An 18,700-nucleotide genomic window follows, 5' to 3' on the forward strand; every position below is an offset into this window, starting at 1 on the left:
GATACCATCAGATCCCAGTGCACCCCGACGACATGCCCAAGACAGCCCTCATCACCCGTTCGGCTTGTTCAAATTCCTAAGGATGCCTTTCGGTCTCAAGAATGCTGCTCAAACTTTCCAAAGGCTCATGGACTCGGTGGGACGCGGCCTGGATTTCGTTTTCATTTACTTGGACGATATCCTGGTGGCCAGCAGTTCACACCAAGAACACATGGCACACTTGTGTCAGCTCTACCAACGTCTGAGCGACCACGGACTGGCAATCAACCCAGTGAAGTGCCAGTTCGGGCTGACGGAGATCGACTTCTTGGGCCACAGAGTCAACCGACACGGTGCAGTTCCCCTACCGGACAGGGTCCAGGCCATTCGCCAGTTCCCCAAGCCCAGCACAGTCAAGGGCCTGCAGGAGTTCATAGGGATGGTCAACTTTTATCATTGGTTCGTGCCGGCGGCGGCACGCATCATGAGACCCTCATTCAGCCTGATGGCTGGCAAGGCCAAAGAGGTGGCATGGGACGCAGAGTCCACGGAGGCCTTCAAGCAGGCGCTGGCAAAGGCGACCCTCCTAGTACACCCGAGAGTCGATGTACCCACGGCACTCACATTCGACGCTTCCGACACAACGGTCGGCAGGGTCCTGGAGCAGCTCGTCAAGGGCCAGTGGCGACCACTCGCTTTCTTCAGCTAGCACCTACGGCCATCACAGGTGAAGTACAGCGCTTTTGACAGAGAGTTGCTAGCGCTCTACCTGGCTGTCCGGCATTTCCTCGAGGGAAGGGAGTTCACCGTGTATACGGACCACAAGCCCCTCACCTTCACACTGGCCAAGGTATCGGACCCATAGTAGGCTCAGCAGTAGAGGAAACTGTCCTTTATTTCAGAGTTCCCCACGGACATCCACCACATCGCAGGGAAAAACGTCGTCGCCAACACACTGTCTCGCCCCTGCCTTCACTCAGCGGGCATATTGTCCTCAGGAATAGACTACGCAGCACTGGCGGAAGCGCAAGTCAGACACCAAGATCCCGGCTTACCGCACCGCCGTTTCGGGACTCCAGTTGGAGGACGTCCCCATTGGCCCAGCAGCGATTCGACTCCTGTGCGACGTGTCTACCGGCAGACCCCGACCCGTGGTACCAGCAGCATGGAGGTGCCAGGTGTTCGACACGCTGCACGACCTGGTCCACCCGTCCATCTGGGCGTCCATCAAGCTAGTAGCAGACTTCGTCTGGCATGGTTTGCGCAAACAGGTCGGACACTGGGCCAGGACCTGCGTACACTGCCAGACCGCCAAAGTCCAGCGGCACGTGAAGGCTCCCCTCCAGCAGTTCCAGCCGACGCACAGGAGGTCCCAACACATCCACGTGAACATCGTCGGCCCCCTGCCAGTCTCCCGGGGCGCCAAGTATATCTTTACCATGGTAGACAGGTTCACCAGTTGGCCAGAAGCCATACCGCTCGCAGACACATCCACTGAGTCCTGCGCCAGGACGCTCATTGCAAACTGAATCGCCAGGTTCGGCCTCCCAACGGACATCACCTCCGACAGAGGAGCGCAGTTCACGTCTGGTTTGTGGACAGCACTGGCGCAGCTGCTGGGCACCCAGCTGCATCACATCACAGCGTACCATCCCCAGTCCAACGGTTTGGTCAAGCAATTCCACTGGCATCTCAAGTTGGCCTTGATGGCACGCCTCAGGGACCCCTACTGGACAGATGAGCTTCCCTGGGTCTTACTGGGCATCCGCACAGCCCCCAAGGAGGACCTGGGGACCTCCTCTGCGGAACTGGTCTATGGCACTCCCCTGACGGTCCCGGGCGAGTTCGTACCAGAGGCCTGAGGTTCAGCAGGAACTCCAGCAGAGATGCTGACGAGGCTGCGGGACAAGGTAGGGACCCTGGCACCGGTCCCGACCTCCAGGCATGGTCCCACGCCATCCTTCACCCCTAAAGACCTCCGAGACTGAGAGTACGTTTTTATTCGCAGGGGCATGCACAGACCGTACGAAGGACCCTTCAAGATGATCCGGTACAAACAGATCTGCATGCGTCGTGGAGTGGGTGGCTGGGAAGAGACTTTTACAGTGAACCGCCTCAAACCGGTGCACGTGGACATTGAGCAACCAGTGAGGGTACGTACACTGCGCCAACATGGCCGGCCACCCAAGCAAACCACACGGACTGGGGCTCCACTCCCCCGATGGAGGTTTCTGGGGGGGGGGGGGTTTGGTGTGGCGGCCCGCACACACGGGACTCAAACTGCCATTGGGAGCTGTGGGCGGACGCGCAGTAACGCGTCTTAAACTACCCCATTCGGGGTGGACCCTTCTGGGAACAGTCAGACGTCCGTCCGCCCCGCGGGTCACAGTTGCCCATGGGTAGAGAGTTTGCGTGCTTTTCTGTTCTTGGAGTAAAGAGTCTTGGTTCAGCACCCTCTGCCTCCATGTGTTTCTTCAGTAGCGTGTTGTGTATGGCCACACAAGGCTATTTAGTTATTTCCAGCCACTGCTCTTTCCCCATAGTCCTACATAATTTTTTTTTACTAATTCAATTCTTTTTTGAAAGTTACAAATAAATCTGCCTCAAGGGAAAACAATCCAACTTTCCTTTTCCAGTTTCATTTCACCGAGCTTCCAGAAGTGCAGTGCCTCCAAACTAAGCACAATACTGAAACCAAGCCTGATCAATATCTTATACCAAACCTTTATAAGTTCAATGTTTTTGTACTTGATAGCTCTTAACCCTTTGGGCTTTAATTCTGCTAACATGACTATTACCCATGTTAGGTGGTCAAACAACTTCTAAAAGGTAATATTTTGAAGAAAAAAATATGTTCAACATCATGGTATTGTGCAAATTTTGAATCTTTGGTTATATGTAAATAAATATTTAGAGAAATGAGAAAGATTTAAGATTTCTTAAAATTAATGCAATTGTGGGTGCAATTTGCAACTGAATTGGAAATTGCTCCTGAGAAATTCTATTCTAAATGCTTTGTTTTGGTCACCAACAGATAACTTGGTGGTGTGTGGAGATGGCAGTGGTGGTGCAGTTAAGGGAGTCATAGGATCATACACCACGGAAATAAGACTTTTTGACCCATACAGTCTGCGCTCCCATTTACACCAATCTCATTTTATTCTCCCCACATCCTCACCAACTCCCTCCAGATTCTAATACACACCTGCGTATTTTGGGCAGTTTACTGGGGCCAATTAACCTCCCAACCCACTCATCTTTGGAACAGAGGAGAAAACTGGACTACTCAGAAGGAATCCACAATAATAGGGAGAAACTGCAAACTCCACAGACAGTACTGGAGGTCAGGATTGGACCTGGGTTGCTGGACTGCGAGGAAGCAACTCCAGTAGATGATGCACAACTGTGCTGCCCTAAAGACCTGAATTTTCAATATAAAAAAAGATGACAGGTGGAGCATTTTCAACCGCCCAGATATTTTTTATATATATATATATATATATATATATACCTGAGAATCAAGACCTCCAGCTCAAGTATTGTCAAACATGTTCTGCTTATTCTACTCTAACAATGTATCTTACTACAAATACCTTCTCATGGCAAGTGATTTTTTTCACCATTCCAAGTTGCTCAAGATCATGCTTATTTTATTAATCGATAGCTATTAACAGCTCCATCTGCAAGGTTTCTGGTAATTTAATAAATCTGAACTCTCCAACGTGCATTAGATGCCTTTGTAAATGCAAAGCAGGAAATCAATTTCACTCACTTGGAAGTACACTCTTGTTGCACTTTTTCTGCAGTTGCTTTTGTTGAACTATGGTATCTTTGCCAGTAAGAGACAGCTTCATCCTTCCTTTTAAGTTTCCACAGAAGTTGTACTAGATTATACATTGCTTCTATACTATCTATAAGAAAAAACCAAAGATTTTACAAGGTATTCTTTGTACCTTGTACAAAGTAATCGTTAGATTAAAAACAGAAACAGACACACAGAGCTCAGCAGGAACAAGGATTATGAAATTCTCATGTTTCAGGCTGTTTTTATTATTTTGTTGCTGCTGGCAGCTGGTTTACTAGTACAGTCAGTGGGGTGTGACAAATGTTGCAAACAACTTGGAGCTCACCTCCACCTTATTGTCAGTCGCTATAAAAATCTGCACTCCCTGTGCTCCTTTCTTTCTCCTTCTGATCCACCCAGGTTCCCCCCTTCCCCACCTGGTCGCATCTGCCTATCACCCACAGACTATACCAACCGTGTCCCCATCTCCTCCCCCAACCGGCTGCATCTGCCCATCATCCCTCCCTTATCTGATTCCACTTATCATCTTCCTTACTTATTAGATTCCATCATCTGCAGTCTCTTGTGTCTCCACTTGTCACCTTCCAGCCTGTCCCTACCTTCACCCTACCCTCCCCCACCTGGCTCCATCTGCCCCTTCCCTCCCTGCTCCTTATCTGTCGCTACTTATCGCCCATCAGGCTGTTGTCTCCCAATTCCACCCCTTCACCTCCCCCATCTTGATCTATCTGCCCACCATTCTCCCTACTCATCTGGTTCTATCTATCGCTAACTAGTCCATGTCTCACCCCTCCCTCTCACTTCTATATATGGGCCATCATCCTGCTACATTTTCAGTCCTGATGCAGGCTCTTGATCCAAAACGTCGACTTCCCTTCGCCTCCACAGATGCTGCTGGACCCGCTGAGATCATCCAGCAGATTGTTTTTTGCTCCAGACTAGAGCAAGTGCAGTCTCTTGTGTCACTGTAAAAGTCATAGTTATTTTCTGAATGCTTATGTTGCAAGGTCATTCTATTTTCTTTTAAACAACGTAAAAGGAGGCCATTGGGCCCCCTCGAGTCTATGCTGGCTCCCAGAGCACTTCCATCAGTCCCTTTCCCCACGTCCGCCAAGCCCCTTCCTACCCCCGATTCTCCTACTACCCACCTACACTCAGCTAATGAAGTAATCAATTAACCTACCAGCACGTCTGTGGAACGTGGGAGGAAACTGGAGCACCTGGAGGAAACTTACAGGTTACAGGGAGAATGCTACTGTAATTTTATTTCAAATGAAACATATATGCCCCCTGCCTCCTACCACAGGCGACGCCCCCCCCCCCCCCCCCCCCCCCCCCCCCCCATGAAATGTGCACTTTTAGAATCAATTTTAAGCTTTTAATCTACGGAGAATTGAATGCAATGAGAAGAAAAAAATGTAAAAGTCAATGGCATAAAGTACAAAAATAAAACAAAACTTGGTGTCAGTAATGTCTCTGTGGTTTCATTCCAGTACATTAATAAGTTTACGGATTGCTTGAAACTCTGCAACAATGTTGTCTTGCCCTTTAAACTGGATGGACTTTACATCCTTTAGCAATGCAGAGGTCACGGTACTGAACCAGCCACAGAGCTCATCACAAGGTGCAAGAACAGAGTCAATAAATCTGCAAATTTGTGGGCTAATGCTGGTAAAATTGCCATACTAACTGCCAGATTGAGACAAAACATTACTGATTTATGAATGTCCCTCATGATGACTTTTAACATTCCTTGTCAATGTCCTGTCTTCATTGTAGTACTGCTATGTGGAATCTATTAATTCAAACAGTTCATCCATGAAGCATAAATACACACCACCACAATTTAATAGGATGGTCTTGCACTCCTTGTTCAACTTCAAGTCAGGAGACTAACCCTGGATTAGTGCATGATGTGGAAGGATGTGTCATGAGTAACATTAGGCATGTGAACTTGTCATTTACTACATACTAAACACTTAAAGTAAATTACAATTAGAGCCAATGCTTGGCCTAACCAGAGCAGGACAATCTATGAAACCCAAGTATCTACAGTTACAATTGGTTATTGACAACTAGGCAATTCCTAGGCTCGATGGATATTCCCATCCTGAGCCATGTTGCTTGCTGAACAAGAGCAAGACATAAGGAACCTCATCTAACCCTGCTTTCCTACTCAGACTAGGAGAAACACGCTGAACGTTCAGCTAATGAAGTTAATTTCATGGAAGAGGCAACTCAGTGCACTCCACAAGATTGGATGTGACAACGTTTGAATTTGATGCCTTGATTGATCCATCCAGTTTAATTCTGTTTCTATCAAAACATCCTGGTGAAATGGCTTGCTAAGGCTACCTCCTGATTACTACCTCATTCAGGTGATGAATCAGTGCTCCATGTTCAGAAACTGCAGATTATTTTTCATTAAATTTCAGTTCCACAGATGTTATAGTGTGACCTGAACTTGCATCTCTGGATTGCTAGTCCAGGCTTCTGAGTTACTAGCCCAGTAACCCTACCACCACTCTACCCGACTACTAACATCTAACTCTCTTTCTTCCAGGCCTATTTAAATTAGATCTTTGAAAAATCTGTCTAGGAGCTATCTTTATTCCTAGGGACAAGTGAATCAAGATTAGAGCAGTACACAAACTGATTTGGTGTTTACACTTTCACATCTTGCTTCTCTTCAACACCACCAATTCACATTGGCACCCCACTTTCTCTGCTTTAATTCAAACTGGTAGAATTTCTTTCTTCCAGCCTCATCTACACTGGTCTTCTACCTACCTTTCAGGAGATCGATACTGCACTGTACTCCACCCACATCCAATCTAATATTGTGGGCAGTGACCCAAGTAGAATATTTGTGCAATGCCGCTCAGGCATGTGCAGGGCCAAATATGGAACAGTCTGGGTTAACACTGATAATCCTAATACTAATGTTGTTATGTTTATTTTTGTTTATTCTGTCATGCAAGTTATGTCTAATTGATGTGAATTTAAGATTATGTAATTTATGTTGTCATGTTTGTAATGTACTGTGCTGCTGCTGCAAAAAACTAATTTTCCATGGCATTTATACCCTGGGTATGTATGCCCATGACAATAAGCTTGAAACTTGATCTTTGTCAGAAAATCATGCATACAAGGATCTGAATCTATAAAAATACTGCTAGCATGACTATTTGGCATGGGGTGAGGCTATTATTTAATGGTTAGTTACTGGAAGCAGGATCCTTAGTTCCAAAAATAACATACCAGGACAAGCTTGTAGACCCAGCTGAAAATTTTGCAGAGCTTCTCTTTCTTGACCTCTTTCTGCCAGCTGCATTCCTTTTCCAATAAAAGCCAACGATTTCAGCTTTTGCAAATATTTAATTTCCATTATGTTCGCTTTCAAAGTATCAATCTGATTATTCGGCTCTCCTGCAAGATAATACCTCAGAATTACTCTGTGTCTTGCTTTGATGTATTTTGTTAGAGTTGCAAGTTTTTACATTGCTGGCATATCTCCTCATCTTTGTTCATGGTGACAAGATTGCAGATACATAGCTCTGAACATCTAGCCACTGGTTTACTCTGGCAGAATATTTTTATTAAATAATCAGATTCCACTGAAGTTTTAAAATCCATTATTCTGTAAATTCTGCATTTAACTTTTAAGCATTAACATTTTCCACACAAAGTTACAGATAGAAGTCCGACATTCACTAATACTGGCGAGTGGAATAGAATTTAACATTTCGTCAGAGCAGTTGTGAGGTTTGATAGCATAGGCTGAAGGTCCCAAATTCAGCAGGAGAGGGCTGCAACCCTAGATTAGGTAGAAAACCTACACAATTTTGGGATGTTGTGTTTGTGTCACAATTTTTAATAACTCTAATAAATTGCTGAATCTACATAAATTCATTACTCTACAGATTATGGTCAGGGATTCTGATCAAATGGACCAAAATGTTGTCTTTTTTTTAATTCAATTGTTATTCTTTCCTCAATAAAGTACTTCCACTAAAAGATCTGAAGAAATAAAAACATGTTGTTGTGAATTAGGATTTAAAAATACCCAGTAATTTGACTTTGTGTTTTAAATGACTTTTTAAAGCTTTGAAATGAATGCCATAGCTTCTCCTCAAAACTTGGATGACACTTCTATTCAGCATCAGATTTCAGAACCAATCCTAGAATGCATTCTGACCAGGTAATTTTCCCAAGGTGCACAGGCATTGTTTAAGCCAATGTAGTGACAGAATATTTTAGTAATTTCTGACCAGAGGTTTTCTGGAGTTGATTGAAAAAAAAAGTTGGTTAAATTTCAAAATCCTTATTCAGGTAAACTTGTTTTCTTTCCTCTCCTTAAGATTTACACTTAAGTTGAGGCTTGTGTTTTGTTCTCTACCAACATCAGAAAATACAACACAAAAAAAATAATTTTATTGTAGGTTAGCTCTTATTTTGGAACGGAATAGTCTAATTTTGAATCAATTCAAAAGATAAAGGTCCACAGATGGTTTCTTCTGTAATTGTATTTCTTCTTTTCTTTAAGCCAAAAGCAAATGAAACTTTTTCAAGGAAACTAAGGGAGTAAAGGAGGGGGAGCACTGAAAACAGCAAGCTGAGAATGAGACACACTGACTTCTCTCCACCTTCTCTTTTAGACAGTGTTGGGGTGGGAAAAAGTGGATGCAGCATTATGGGCGAAGTAAATGGACAGAGGATCAATGATGATGCAAGTGAGAACAGAATAAAAGGGAAGAATATGGAAACGGAGGGGGTGACTCAAAAGGTATAGGTAAAGGCATGGGTAGTGATGTGAATAAGAGAATGGCTGTCTGGTAAACTGATTGCAAGAAGGTTTTGAGAATGGAATGGGAGCAATAGGGAGCTGTACAATAAGTTGAAAATGAAGATAGAGATTGCCGAGATAACATTTTCTCTAAAACCCCTACTGAAAAACAGTCCTTCGTCATGGTTGGCTTCATTCTCCACCATAACATTCAACATCTTCCATCCAAAAAGATACAGAGGGGCAGAAGATGATGCAAGAATGAAGTGGAAAAAGAGAGAGAAAGAGAAGGCAACAGAAGGGGTTGTTGAGAAGAGTGGGCCTTGATCAGCAATCTGCAACACCAAAGGTGATGGACCATTTCAGAAACAAATTTATTAGACATAGTCAGCCAAAATGTTCATGGCATTTCACTTGTTTGGACACAAAGTATATCACTTAGTGATAAACTGATCTCAATGGGGTTAAGCTTCACTAACTACAATGGCGACAAAACAACAATGCAAGTTAAATATTGGGTTTTGGTAGCAATGAAATGCTTCCAGGATTTTGCTGTAACATAAAGTCAAATCTGAGGTCAGACAGAGCAAGGAAGTGCAAGGAGGGTTGGATTACTGGTGAATATCTGATGTCTAGGAGCAGCACAAAGTATGGTGTTTACAGAGAGGATTGAGAGTCAGATATCCTATACTGTTAACAATGGGGCTAAGGAAGGGGGAGTAACTGGGGGTGAAGTAGAAGCTAAAAATATCATATCTGGAAGATGAGATCCTTGGAAAATGGCAGTATTCTTGTCTGGAAGCTCTGGGAAGGAAGTCCACAACTACAAGATTGTGAAGATTAGTAACCAGAATAATGGGAATATGAGTAAGCACTATCAAGACTGGGAAACGTATTTCCATTTATTGGGTGGTTTTGATATTATAACAATTTTCAGTGTACTTTCTGCTTTGATAATTACACAACGTTCACCCCATTTCTCCCTTATTTATACTAAATTTGATGGTGAGGTTGGAAATTATTGGGGTAGTACTGGGAGATTCTTCACAGAAATCTCTAATGAACAGATGGTTGTTCACATGGGTCACGTATGGATGACTAACTGCATTGCCTTTGACAAGACCAGTGTCAAAACACATCAAACAGTCTCTTTAGTGCTGGAGGAAACTTCAGGCCTTTGAGAATTACAATGGCTTTTGCACCAGTGCTCCCTCAACCAAAACAACTAATTGGTACCATGTAATAGGCTCTCCTTACATCCCCTTGCCTCAGCATCCCTCCTTTACTGCCTCACCACATTGTTAGCTCCTCATTCTCTGTTTGGTTGACACGGTAACCCTAGATTAATGTTAACATCTATTTTAAAAATCATTATTTTTTAGCTGGATTTGGTTATTTCACACTAACTTTTTATTCACACTGTGAATGAAAGAAAACTACCAAATGAGATTGTTTCAAAACTGGCATCTTAAAGCTCATCAACATTAAAGGGTTCGATTACTTGGTTTCTGCTGATTATTTCCTCATCACAGATATACTTCACCAGTTTTTATTCATCCATTTTCAACTCAACAATTATTTGCACCAAAATCTGAAGGTCAAGCTACCACTTCAGTCAAGCCTTATTCTTCCACTTTGAAAGCGTTGGACTTTGAGTATACACATTCTATTTTGTTACCATGGCTGCCGGCCAAGCAAAAGACATTCCCGTTTCTACTGTCAATAAATTATGTCTCGGTAGAAAGGTTCCTTTAAACTTGGCTGAACAAAAGCCGCCCTACACTTGGTCACAAAACATAAATATTTAGATTTCAAAAATAAGTCCATATAATCAAACATCAAAATTGAAACCCAAATTCAGATTGTTTTTTGTTAGTCTTTAATAACTTTATAGAAACTTTAAATAAGTTAATAGAGTAAATTTTAAAAATGTTCATCTTTAATACAGAATAAAGCTTACTTGAATCAGGAGAACCCACAACTTGAACTTTAAGGAGCAAATTAACACATCTGCAAAAAAAAAAGTAAACAAATCACTGAAGTGGTCAAAAATGATTACTTATTAATGCAAAGGTAACATGCAGTACAAATGGATAGATAACGTCCAATATGCATCAATCAATATCCTCAGCAGTTTAAGAGTTTCAGCGTGATGTATGAAGGAGGTAGCCTTCAGCTCATTGTTTCTGTGCCATTTCTTTGAAAAAGTTATCCAGATAGGTTCACTTCTTGAACTCTATCACAATAACCTTGCTATCTCAAGTTTTTAATCTGATAACCTCTTGAAAATGACTCCAGTGGAAGGTTTCCAATCAAGCAGGCTGCTTTGTTCTGCATGGCAATTAGTTGTTTTTAAATGTCAGAGCTGCACTCATCCAAGGAAGTGGAGAATATTCCATAACATTTCTGATTTATGATGCCTTGTGGATGAAGAAAAATCTTTGTGGTGTCAGGAGAAACCCAAGGATATCGAGCCTCTAATATGCTCTCGTAGTTGTAGTATTTATAGGACTGTTTGATTCCAATTTAGTTTCTGATCAATAGCGACCTTCAGAATCTTGACAATGGGGCACTTGGGCAATGGTAGTGCACCTGAATGTCAAAGGTAGATGATTTGGCTCTCTCTTGTTGGAGATGGACAATGCCTGGCACTTTTGTGGTATGAATATTACTTGCCACTTATCAGCCCATGCTGAATGTTGCCCAGGCCTTGTTACATATGGATGCATATTGCTTCATTTGTTGAAGTTTGTAATTGAATATTGTGCAATAATCAGCTGACATACCCATATCTGACCTTATGATGGAAGTAGTGTATCGCAGAAAGTGGTGCCAGGACCCTTCTTGCTTGTGAGAAACATTAACCACATGGATGTGAATGTAGGAAGTATGATTCATAAGTTTGTGGGTGACAAGAAAATTGGTGGTGTTGTGAATAACCAGGAAGGTTGTCTAAGGGCACAGCAGGATCATATGGAGAGTTGGGCAGAGTATTGGGCAGATGGAATTTAATCCCAACAAGTCTGAGGACATATATAGTAAATAGTATGGCACTAGGGAATGTTGATGAACACAAAAGACCTTGGGGTTCAAGTTCATAGTTCCCTGGAAGTGGTAACACACATATATAGGCTGGTGAAGAAGGAATATGGTTTGCATGCCTTCATAGGTCAGGCCATATAATATAAAAGTTGGGATATTATGCAGCAACTTTATAAAACATTGGCCACACTTGGAATATTGCATGCAGTTTGGTTGTTACACTATAGGAAGGATGTGATTGCACTGGAGAGAATGCAGAGATTGGAGGACTTATGGGGAGAGAGTGAATAGGCTGGGATTGTTTTCCCTGGAGTGATGGAGGCTGAGGGGGGAACCGATAGAGGTATATAGAATTATGAGAAGCACTGATGGTGTAGATGGTCAGAATCCTTTTTCCATGGTGGGGTGTCTAAAACAAGAGGGCATTGGCCTCTTGAAGGTGAGAGGAATGAGTTTTAAAGGGGAGCTTTTTTTTGTTTTACAGAGAATGGTTGAGATCTGGAACTCACTGCCATAGGAGGTGGTGGAATCAGATACAATCGGTACATTTAAGAGGCATTTAGATAGGCACTTAAATAGGGAAGGCGCAGAATGATAATAGATCTAACATGTGCAAGTGGGATGAGCGTAGATGGGCAAAACAGTCAGCATGATTGTGATGGGTGGGAGGGCCCTGTTCTGTGCTGTACAACTCTGACTCTAAGAAAAACACTGACTAAGTAGCTGAGGATCATGGGGTGTAGGACATTGCCCTGAGGAACTGCAATAGCAATGTCCTGAGGCAAGGCTGATTGACCGCAAACAAGCACAACTGTTTTCCTTTGTGTTGTTCTAACCACAGTGGCATTTTCTCTTCGTGCCCTTGACTTCAGTTTTACCAAATCTCCTTAATGTCACACTCAGTCAAATGCCACCTTGATGTCAAGGGCGGTCACTCCCAACTCTAGAATTCAGTTTTTTCCTACTAGAACTATGATACAAATAAGAGTTGAGTTGTCCTGGCGAAACCTCCACTAGGTATCAGTGAGCTTGTTATCAAGGAGTAAATACCACTTATTAGCACTGTCAACTGCACCTTCCGTCACTTTGCTGATGATTAAGAGTAGACTGATTTGGCAGTAATTTGTCTTAATTTTGAGACTTAACCTTCTGTATGCTTTCTGAGATTTGATCACCTATGGTAGGCATCTTAAAGCCTGATACCAGCTATCTGAAAGGACAGCCCCTTGCAAACTAATGACAGCATCCTTTCCGAGGCAAACATCTCCATTGAGGCCACAGTTACACTCAATCATTTTCATGTCTGGCATCAAACTCCTAAAATGGACTCCATTCAGAGCTCTGTCATGGCAAGAAATTACCAGATGGACATAGCAAAAACTTAAGTACGTTTTCAAAGACTCTTTAAAAAAAGAGTAACATGCCAACAACCTTGTGGGAATCCCTGGCCAATAACCACTAAAAACAGAGAAGAGGCATTTGGGATGGCGCTGAGAACCTAGTCCACTCACCGGGAGTACACCAAACACACCACCCCCAAACTACCCACTTGCCAAGCACCTCCAAGCCAACCCTTGGCAGAGTCCACAATGGCCCATCAGTCACCTTAAAAACCACAGAACAGAGTGCAAGTGTGTGGGGACATTAAAAGAATATGTACATAGGCGTCTTCCAGTGCTTGGAACTGCAGTGGAAGCAAGTCATCCCAGAATCTGAAATCCTGCACAAGAAGACACGATAATTTCAGAAGACCAAGAGAATAGCAGTAACTTACCGACTAAAATTAGTAATTGATTCCTTATTATTTCTCAAGAGAGCAAAAGCTTGTCCTTGATATAATAATGCACTTGCCATCCATAAAATATAATTGAGGGTTTCTTTCTTTGTTGCACATTGTGTTGGTGACTCACTGAAGTAGTCTGAAAGGGAACTCTGGCAAACTGCTTTAATTTCAGTCCTTTCTGAACAATCTTTAGGCAACCATTCATTAACTATAATCTCAAATGTTAATTCTTCTGAAAGTAAACCTGACATCTTGAGGGAAATTTCCTCACAAATAGTGATGACATCATTATATCTCTGACATTGCAGAAGAGCCACAGCTGCTTCCAAATAGATTTCAGGAATTCGAGGAACTTTGCAGTCTGCTACAAGAAATATCTAGGAAAGATTGAAAACAACGGTCAATATATAAGAACAGACAGAACAATGCATGATAAAATCCATCCCAGTCCAACAGTACCCATTTTCCTGCAACAACACTCACCACTTCTCACCAGAAAGGACAGACGCAGATCAGGGGAAAGTAGAAAAATAGTTCAGGACAGATGGGAAGAGAAAAAAAACAGAGACAAACATAAATACATTCCAAGAACGATATAACTACTTAACCCCCTCGACGTTCTCAGGGCTTTTATGTTCCTCTGAAAGTGCTGTGTTCAATCCTGGCTCTGATGCAGCCATATAGTGACTTATCTCCGTACTTCTCACATCCTGATTACACACATTCAGCTGTCCACACCTTCCCAGTTGTTATTTTACTATGGATGTCATCGTGAATCCCTCTCCTCTATAAAGTTATTAATCCTCGTTTCAGCCTGGCTTGACCACAATCACCAACGTGGACTCTACATTCAACCTCCAAAGGAAACCCTGCCCACTACCCTCCCTCCCCACCAAGTTCCCAGCCAGCTTACACCCCATTTTTGACTTGCATTTAAATTCCTCTGCTCACCCAAATCCAATTGAACTCATTGACCCCCTTTGATCCATTAGCAACACCCATTTGACTTTCTGGTCCTCAGCCTAAGAATGACCTTGTCGATGATCTCTTCTGCTGCATACATGTCTCAGCCACATACAAGCAATTCTGAACTGGACTATCACAATCCAAAAATCAGCATAAATACCTTAAAATTCATTGCATTGATGTCAGGGTGATGAACAATCTTGAATTTATCTTCTTCAGTTTTGTTCCCTCTTCCCTCCTCTACCAACTCATTCTGCCCATCATCCTTATCTCCTTCATCCTCTGTCCTGTGACAAACTGTCCCTTTTGATTCTCCATGCCTCTTCACCATTCCCTTTCACATATTCTCTTTTGTTACGTTCACCAGTTTAACTGGTTGCATGTCTGTCACCACCTCCACAGGGTTTCAGTACTTTTCTGGTGGACTTAGATTCGCTCTCACCCAGCCTATCTTCCTTGTGCTGCCCCATCATTCCTCCCTCCCCAACAATCTTTCCTTCTCCCATTTCTAACTTTTTTCAATTTTCTGCCATTGATTAACCAGAAACTAATCTCTCCCCACGTACCCTTGCTGTAGCCTCCAAGCCTATACCACCTATCCTCTTCCTTCTCTCAACCCCTTGACCTCATGCCCTCCTATCAACCACACCAGCCCACTCTGCCATCTCCCTCATATTCAGAAATTTTTTACCCTTAATCCACTTGACTCCTGCACTCCCCGAATAACTTTACTTCATCTCAAGACTGCAAAACCTATGAGATACAATGCTGAGGAACTTCTATCGCTATTCAATGATATGGGCAGGAATTACTAAACTCCATTCCGAATTAAGTCTGATGGTGTAATCATGAACAGTAGCACATTTTGAACTCAGAATTTAACACTCAGTCCTTGAACAAGAACTCTGTTTGCTAAAACCAAAAGGATTACCTTGCAGAAACATAGTACAAGACCAATAACTCTTTAAAGAACACTTACTTCCTGTTGTGATCCTTCAAAGAATGAAGCCAGTAGATCAAGGTAATGCTCTGCTGCCTCTTCAGTTCTAAACAAAGTAAATTGTAGAAAATAAGAAAGAATCTCAAGATTGTTGAAATAAAGCTGTTGCAAGTCTGAAGACGCAGAAACATTCCCTATAAGGCTTAGCACCTGATGTCAATGTATGTTTGAGATCATTCAGATGGGGGAGGGAGAGGAAATAAATCACCAATCAAAACCCAGAGGTGTTTCTAATTATTTAATTTCAACTAGGGCACTAATATTGATAATATCATTAGCCTCAATATTCCCTGGGCCAAGTTTGGAAAATCAGTCATGGATATAGCTTAATGTGATGACTACGTCTGTGTTGGGTGGATGATTATAGGCTAATGCAGGAGTAGACAGATATATTTTTAAGCAGATGATACATCCAAACACAGACATTCATCATTACCAACTTAGGCAAGGAATCAAAAGTACCTGTGCCCAAGGAGCTATAAATCATTAATGAGTCAATTTTTCATGACAAGAAAAATAGAAACGAATAACAGGAAAAAATCTTGAAAGTGTAATTTTGATACTGAGTTTCAATTCTGGAGAACATTTCCAGCTACACAAACAGGCCTTTCAGCCCACCACGTCCACACCAACCATTGAGTACCTGTCTACATTGATCTTGCTTATCGGTCAGTGGCTTTCAGTGCCTTGGCGACTCAAGTGTTTTTCCAGATACTTCTTAAATGTTGCGAGAGTCTCTGCCTCTACTGCCCATTCAGGCAGTGCACTCCAGATTCCCAAACGCCCTCTAGGTGAAAAAAAATCTTCCTCAGATCCCCACCTCATCTCCTACCCCTCACTTTAAACCTATGCTCTCTAGTTTTAGATACCCCTAATACAGGGAAAGGTTTCTTACCATCTACTCTATGTCGGGTCCCCTCTCAGTCTCCCCTGCTCCAAGGAAAATAAACCCAACCTATCCACGGTTCTTCCCCCCCACCCCCACAGAAAGATGTGTGGAACTCATATTGCATCAACTCTTGGAACAGGGGCATCAATGTCTCAGCTGGCATTAAATACCCATCTCTAGTTGTCCTGAGGTGGTGGATTACCTTCCAGAACCAGTACAATCACTGGTTTTCCTACTGCAGTCTACAAAATGGAAATTTTGCATACCTTCCTATCTGAAGATATCTTCTGGCAAGGGAGTGCTTTACATACACTTGGTTTACATTGGTCAATAGATGACATTTTGCAGGAATCCGGACCAGTTGTTCAGGTTTGATCAAAATTTGAGGTTCAGCATGATTGGAATCCTTAAATTGATCCCAATTTTCCAAAACCTAGAAAAGAAACCATAGCACATTTGGCATTTCAGTTCACTAGAGTTAAATTAAAAGTCACCTACAATGTTTGCAAGTTAGAATGTGAAAAAATACATTAAATAGGCACAGAAAATAGATTCTGAATAGAAAGACCTGACCAGAAATTGCCACCAATGGTGATAACCTCTGGTCATCACAACACATAGGAAATCTGTACCTGCCTTTGGTGGCTCTGTCATTATTGCCTTGCACCACCAAGTGACATGCACCCTCATGCCACATAATGGTGCGACAGAAAAAGTGTGTGAAATTATCACTTGCAATTCCTCCTCCTCCGCTTCCCTGGGATTAAACAAATGGATAAAAGGCAACTGACAGATGGCAAAACCACAATCCTTGGCTTGGCCAAATGTCAAACTGTTCGAAAATTAGAGATTCTGAATAAGATGCAATTATAAATCAATCCAAAGAAAAAGGGCCAATAATTCCAGCATCCAGGAAGAGGAGCATAAAATGAAAGCTATTCAAGGGTTAGTTACTCAAAGTTAAGGGATTGTAAACATTGCTATTGAAGCAGTGTTTTCTGGAAAGATCTGCAGGATGCATAGCGGCTCTATGAGAAGAATCAAAACACAACGTTAGCAGCAGCTGCTAAAACAAGCCTGTTGGTAGAAAAACAGCCACTTCATCCAGGATACATCTAAATTACAATATTGTAGCAGTTAGCGTAACACTATTACAGCGCCAGCGACCTGGGTTCAATTCCGGCCGCTGTCTGTAAGGAGTTTGTACGTTCTCCCCGTGTCTGCGTGGGTTTCCTCCGGGTGCTCTGGTTTCCTCCCACATTCCAAAGACCTATGGGTTAGGAAGTTGTGGGCATGCTATGTTGGCGCCGGAAGCATGGCGACACTTGAGGGCTGCCCCCAGAACACTCTACGCAAAGATGCATTTCACTGTGTGTTTTGATGTACATGTGACTAACAAAGAAATATATTATGCTGGGCTACAGAAAAGGCAACAAGTGTGATAAATAAACAGGACTTGACAAACCATGGCAATGCAAGAATATTTTCAAATACCACCATTAAACAGCACAAAGGAACCTGAAGGGTGCAAACAAAGGGAAAGACTTTCTGGAGCAGACCTACGTTAGATTCAGCTTAATACATCAGTTAATTCCAAGAAGTAATAATGTGAAGAATCATTGAGTCAACCAGCTGTCTGTTATGATACTTCTCTTGGGTTGTGCTGTCGCTTTACAATCAATGCACAGTAACTGCTGTTTGCAAAAATAAAGCATTTAATTGAAACTTTCTCCACAATATGGGCAGCAGTGAATATTTAAAAAGTGCCTGTAAAATAAAAATTGAATTGCTTTCTTTATCGTTACAAAGACTGCCCTTGGGTCCACTGAGTCCACACTGACCATCAAGTACCTAATTGCAGTTGTCCTACAATAACCCTATTTTATTCTCTCTACTTCCCCATCAACTCCCCCCAAATTCTACCACTTACCTACAAACTAGGGACAGTTTACAGTGGCCAACTAACCTATCAATCTGCACACCTTTGAAATGTGGGCAGAAACCAGAGCACCCAAAGGAAACCCACACAGACATGGGGAGAACGTACAAACTCCACACCAAAAACATTCAAAAGGTCAGAATTGAACCTGGGTGCTGAAGCTCAGAGGCAGCAGCTCTACTAGATGTGCCATTTTGTCACTCTGGTACAACTCTCCGAGAAGTCCAGTGTCAAGAGCAATCAGCAAGTGCAAAGTTTTAAATTTGTGTGTGAATCCTGAACTTGGTAGCACAATCAACAGAAATGTAATGAACAAAATTAGAACTCACCACATAGAGATGGTATAGAGCCTCAAGTTCAGCTTCCACCATCTCCAGCTGCCGATAGACCATAGCAGCATGATACAATGCAGGAAAGCACTGGATGTCTAATTCCAGTGCCCACCTGAAATATTGCAAGCCAGTTTGTGGTCTGCCCTAAAACAGATTAATTAACAAAAATAACACAATGT

At 42.7% G+C, this 18,700-nt stretch overlaps 1 protein-coding gene across 1 annotated transcript in view; it reads right to left on the reverse strand.

Annotated features, from left to right (window-relative positions):
• fancg (FA complementation group G) overlaps positions 1–18,700 on the reverse strand; it is a 44,554-nt gene that overhangs the window by 2,472 nt on the left and 23,382 nt on the right. The window contains exons 7-13 of the mRNA XM_052010603.1: positions 18,519–18,665; positions 16,517–16,683; positions 15,341–15,407; positions 13,387–13,772; positions 10,531–10,580; positions 7,046–7,213; positions 3,752–3,890 (exon numbers count right to left, since the gene is read on the reverse strand). Coding sequence (XP_051866563.1) covers positions 3,752–3,890; positions 7,046–7,213; positions 10,531–10,580; positions 13,387–13,772; positions 15,341–15,407; positions 16,517–16,683; positions 18,519–18,665 — 1,124 coding nt within the window. The remainder of the gene's footprint in view (positions 1–3,751; positions 3,891–7,045; positions 7,214–10,530; positions 10,581–13,386; positions 13,773–15,340; positions 15,408–16,516; positions 16,684–18,518; positions 18,666–18,700) is intronic.

The sequence above is a fragment of the Pristis pectinata genome, chromosome 2 (genome assembly GCF_009764475.1).
Source record: "Pristis pectinata isolate sPriPec2 chromosome 2, sPriPec2.1.pri, whole genome shotgun sequence".
Classification (NCBI taxonomy): domain Eukaryota; kingdom Metazoa; phylum Chordata; class Chondrichthyes; order Rhinopristiformes; family Pristidae; genus Pristis; species Pristis pectinata.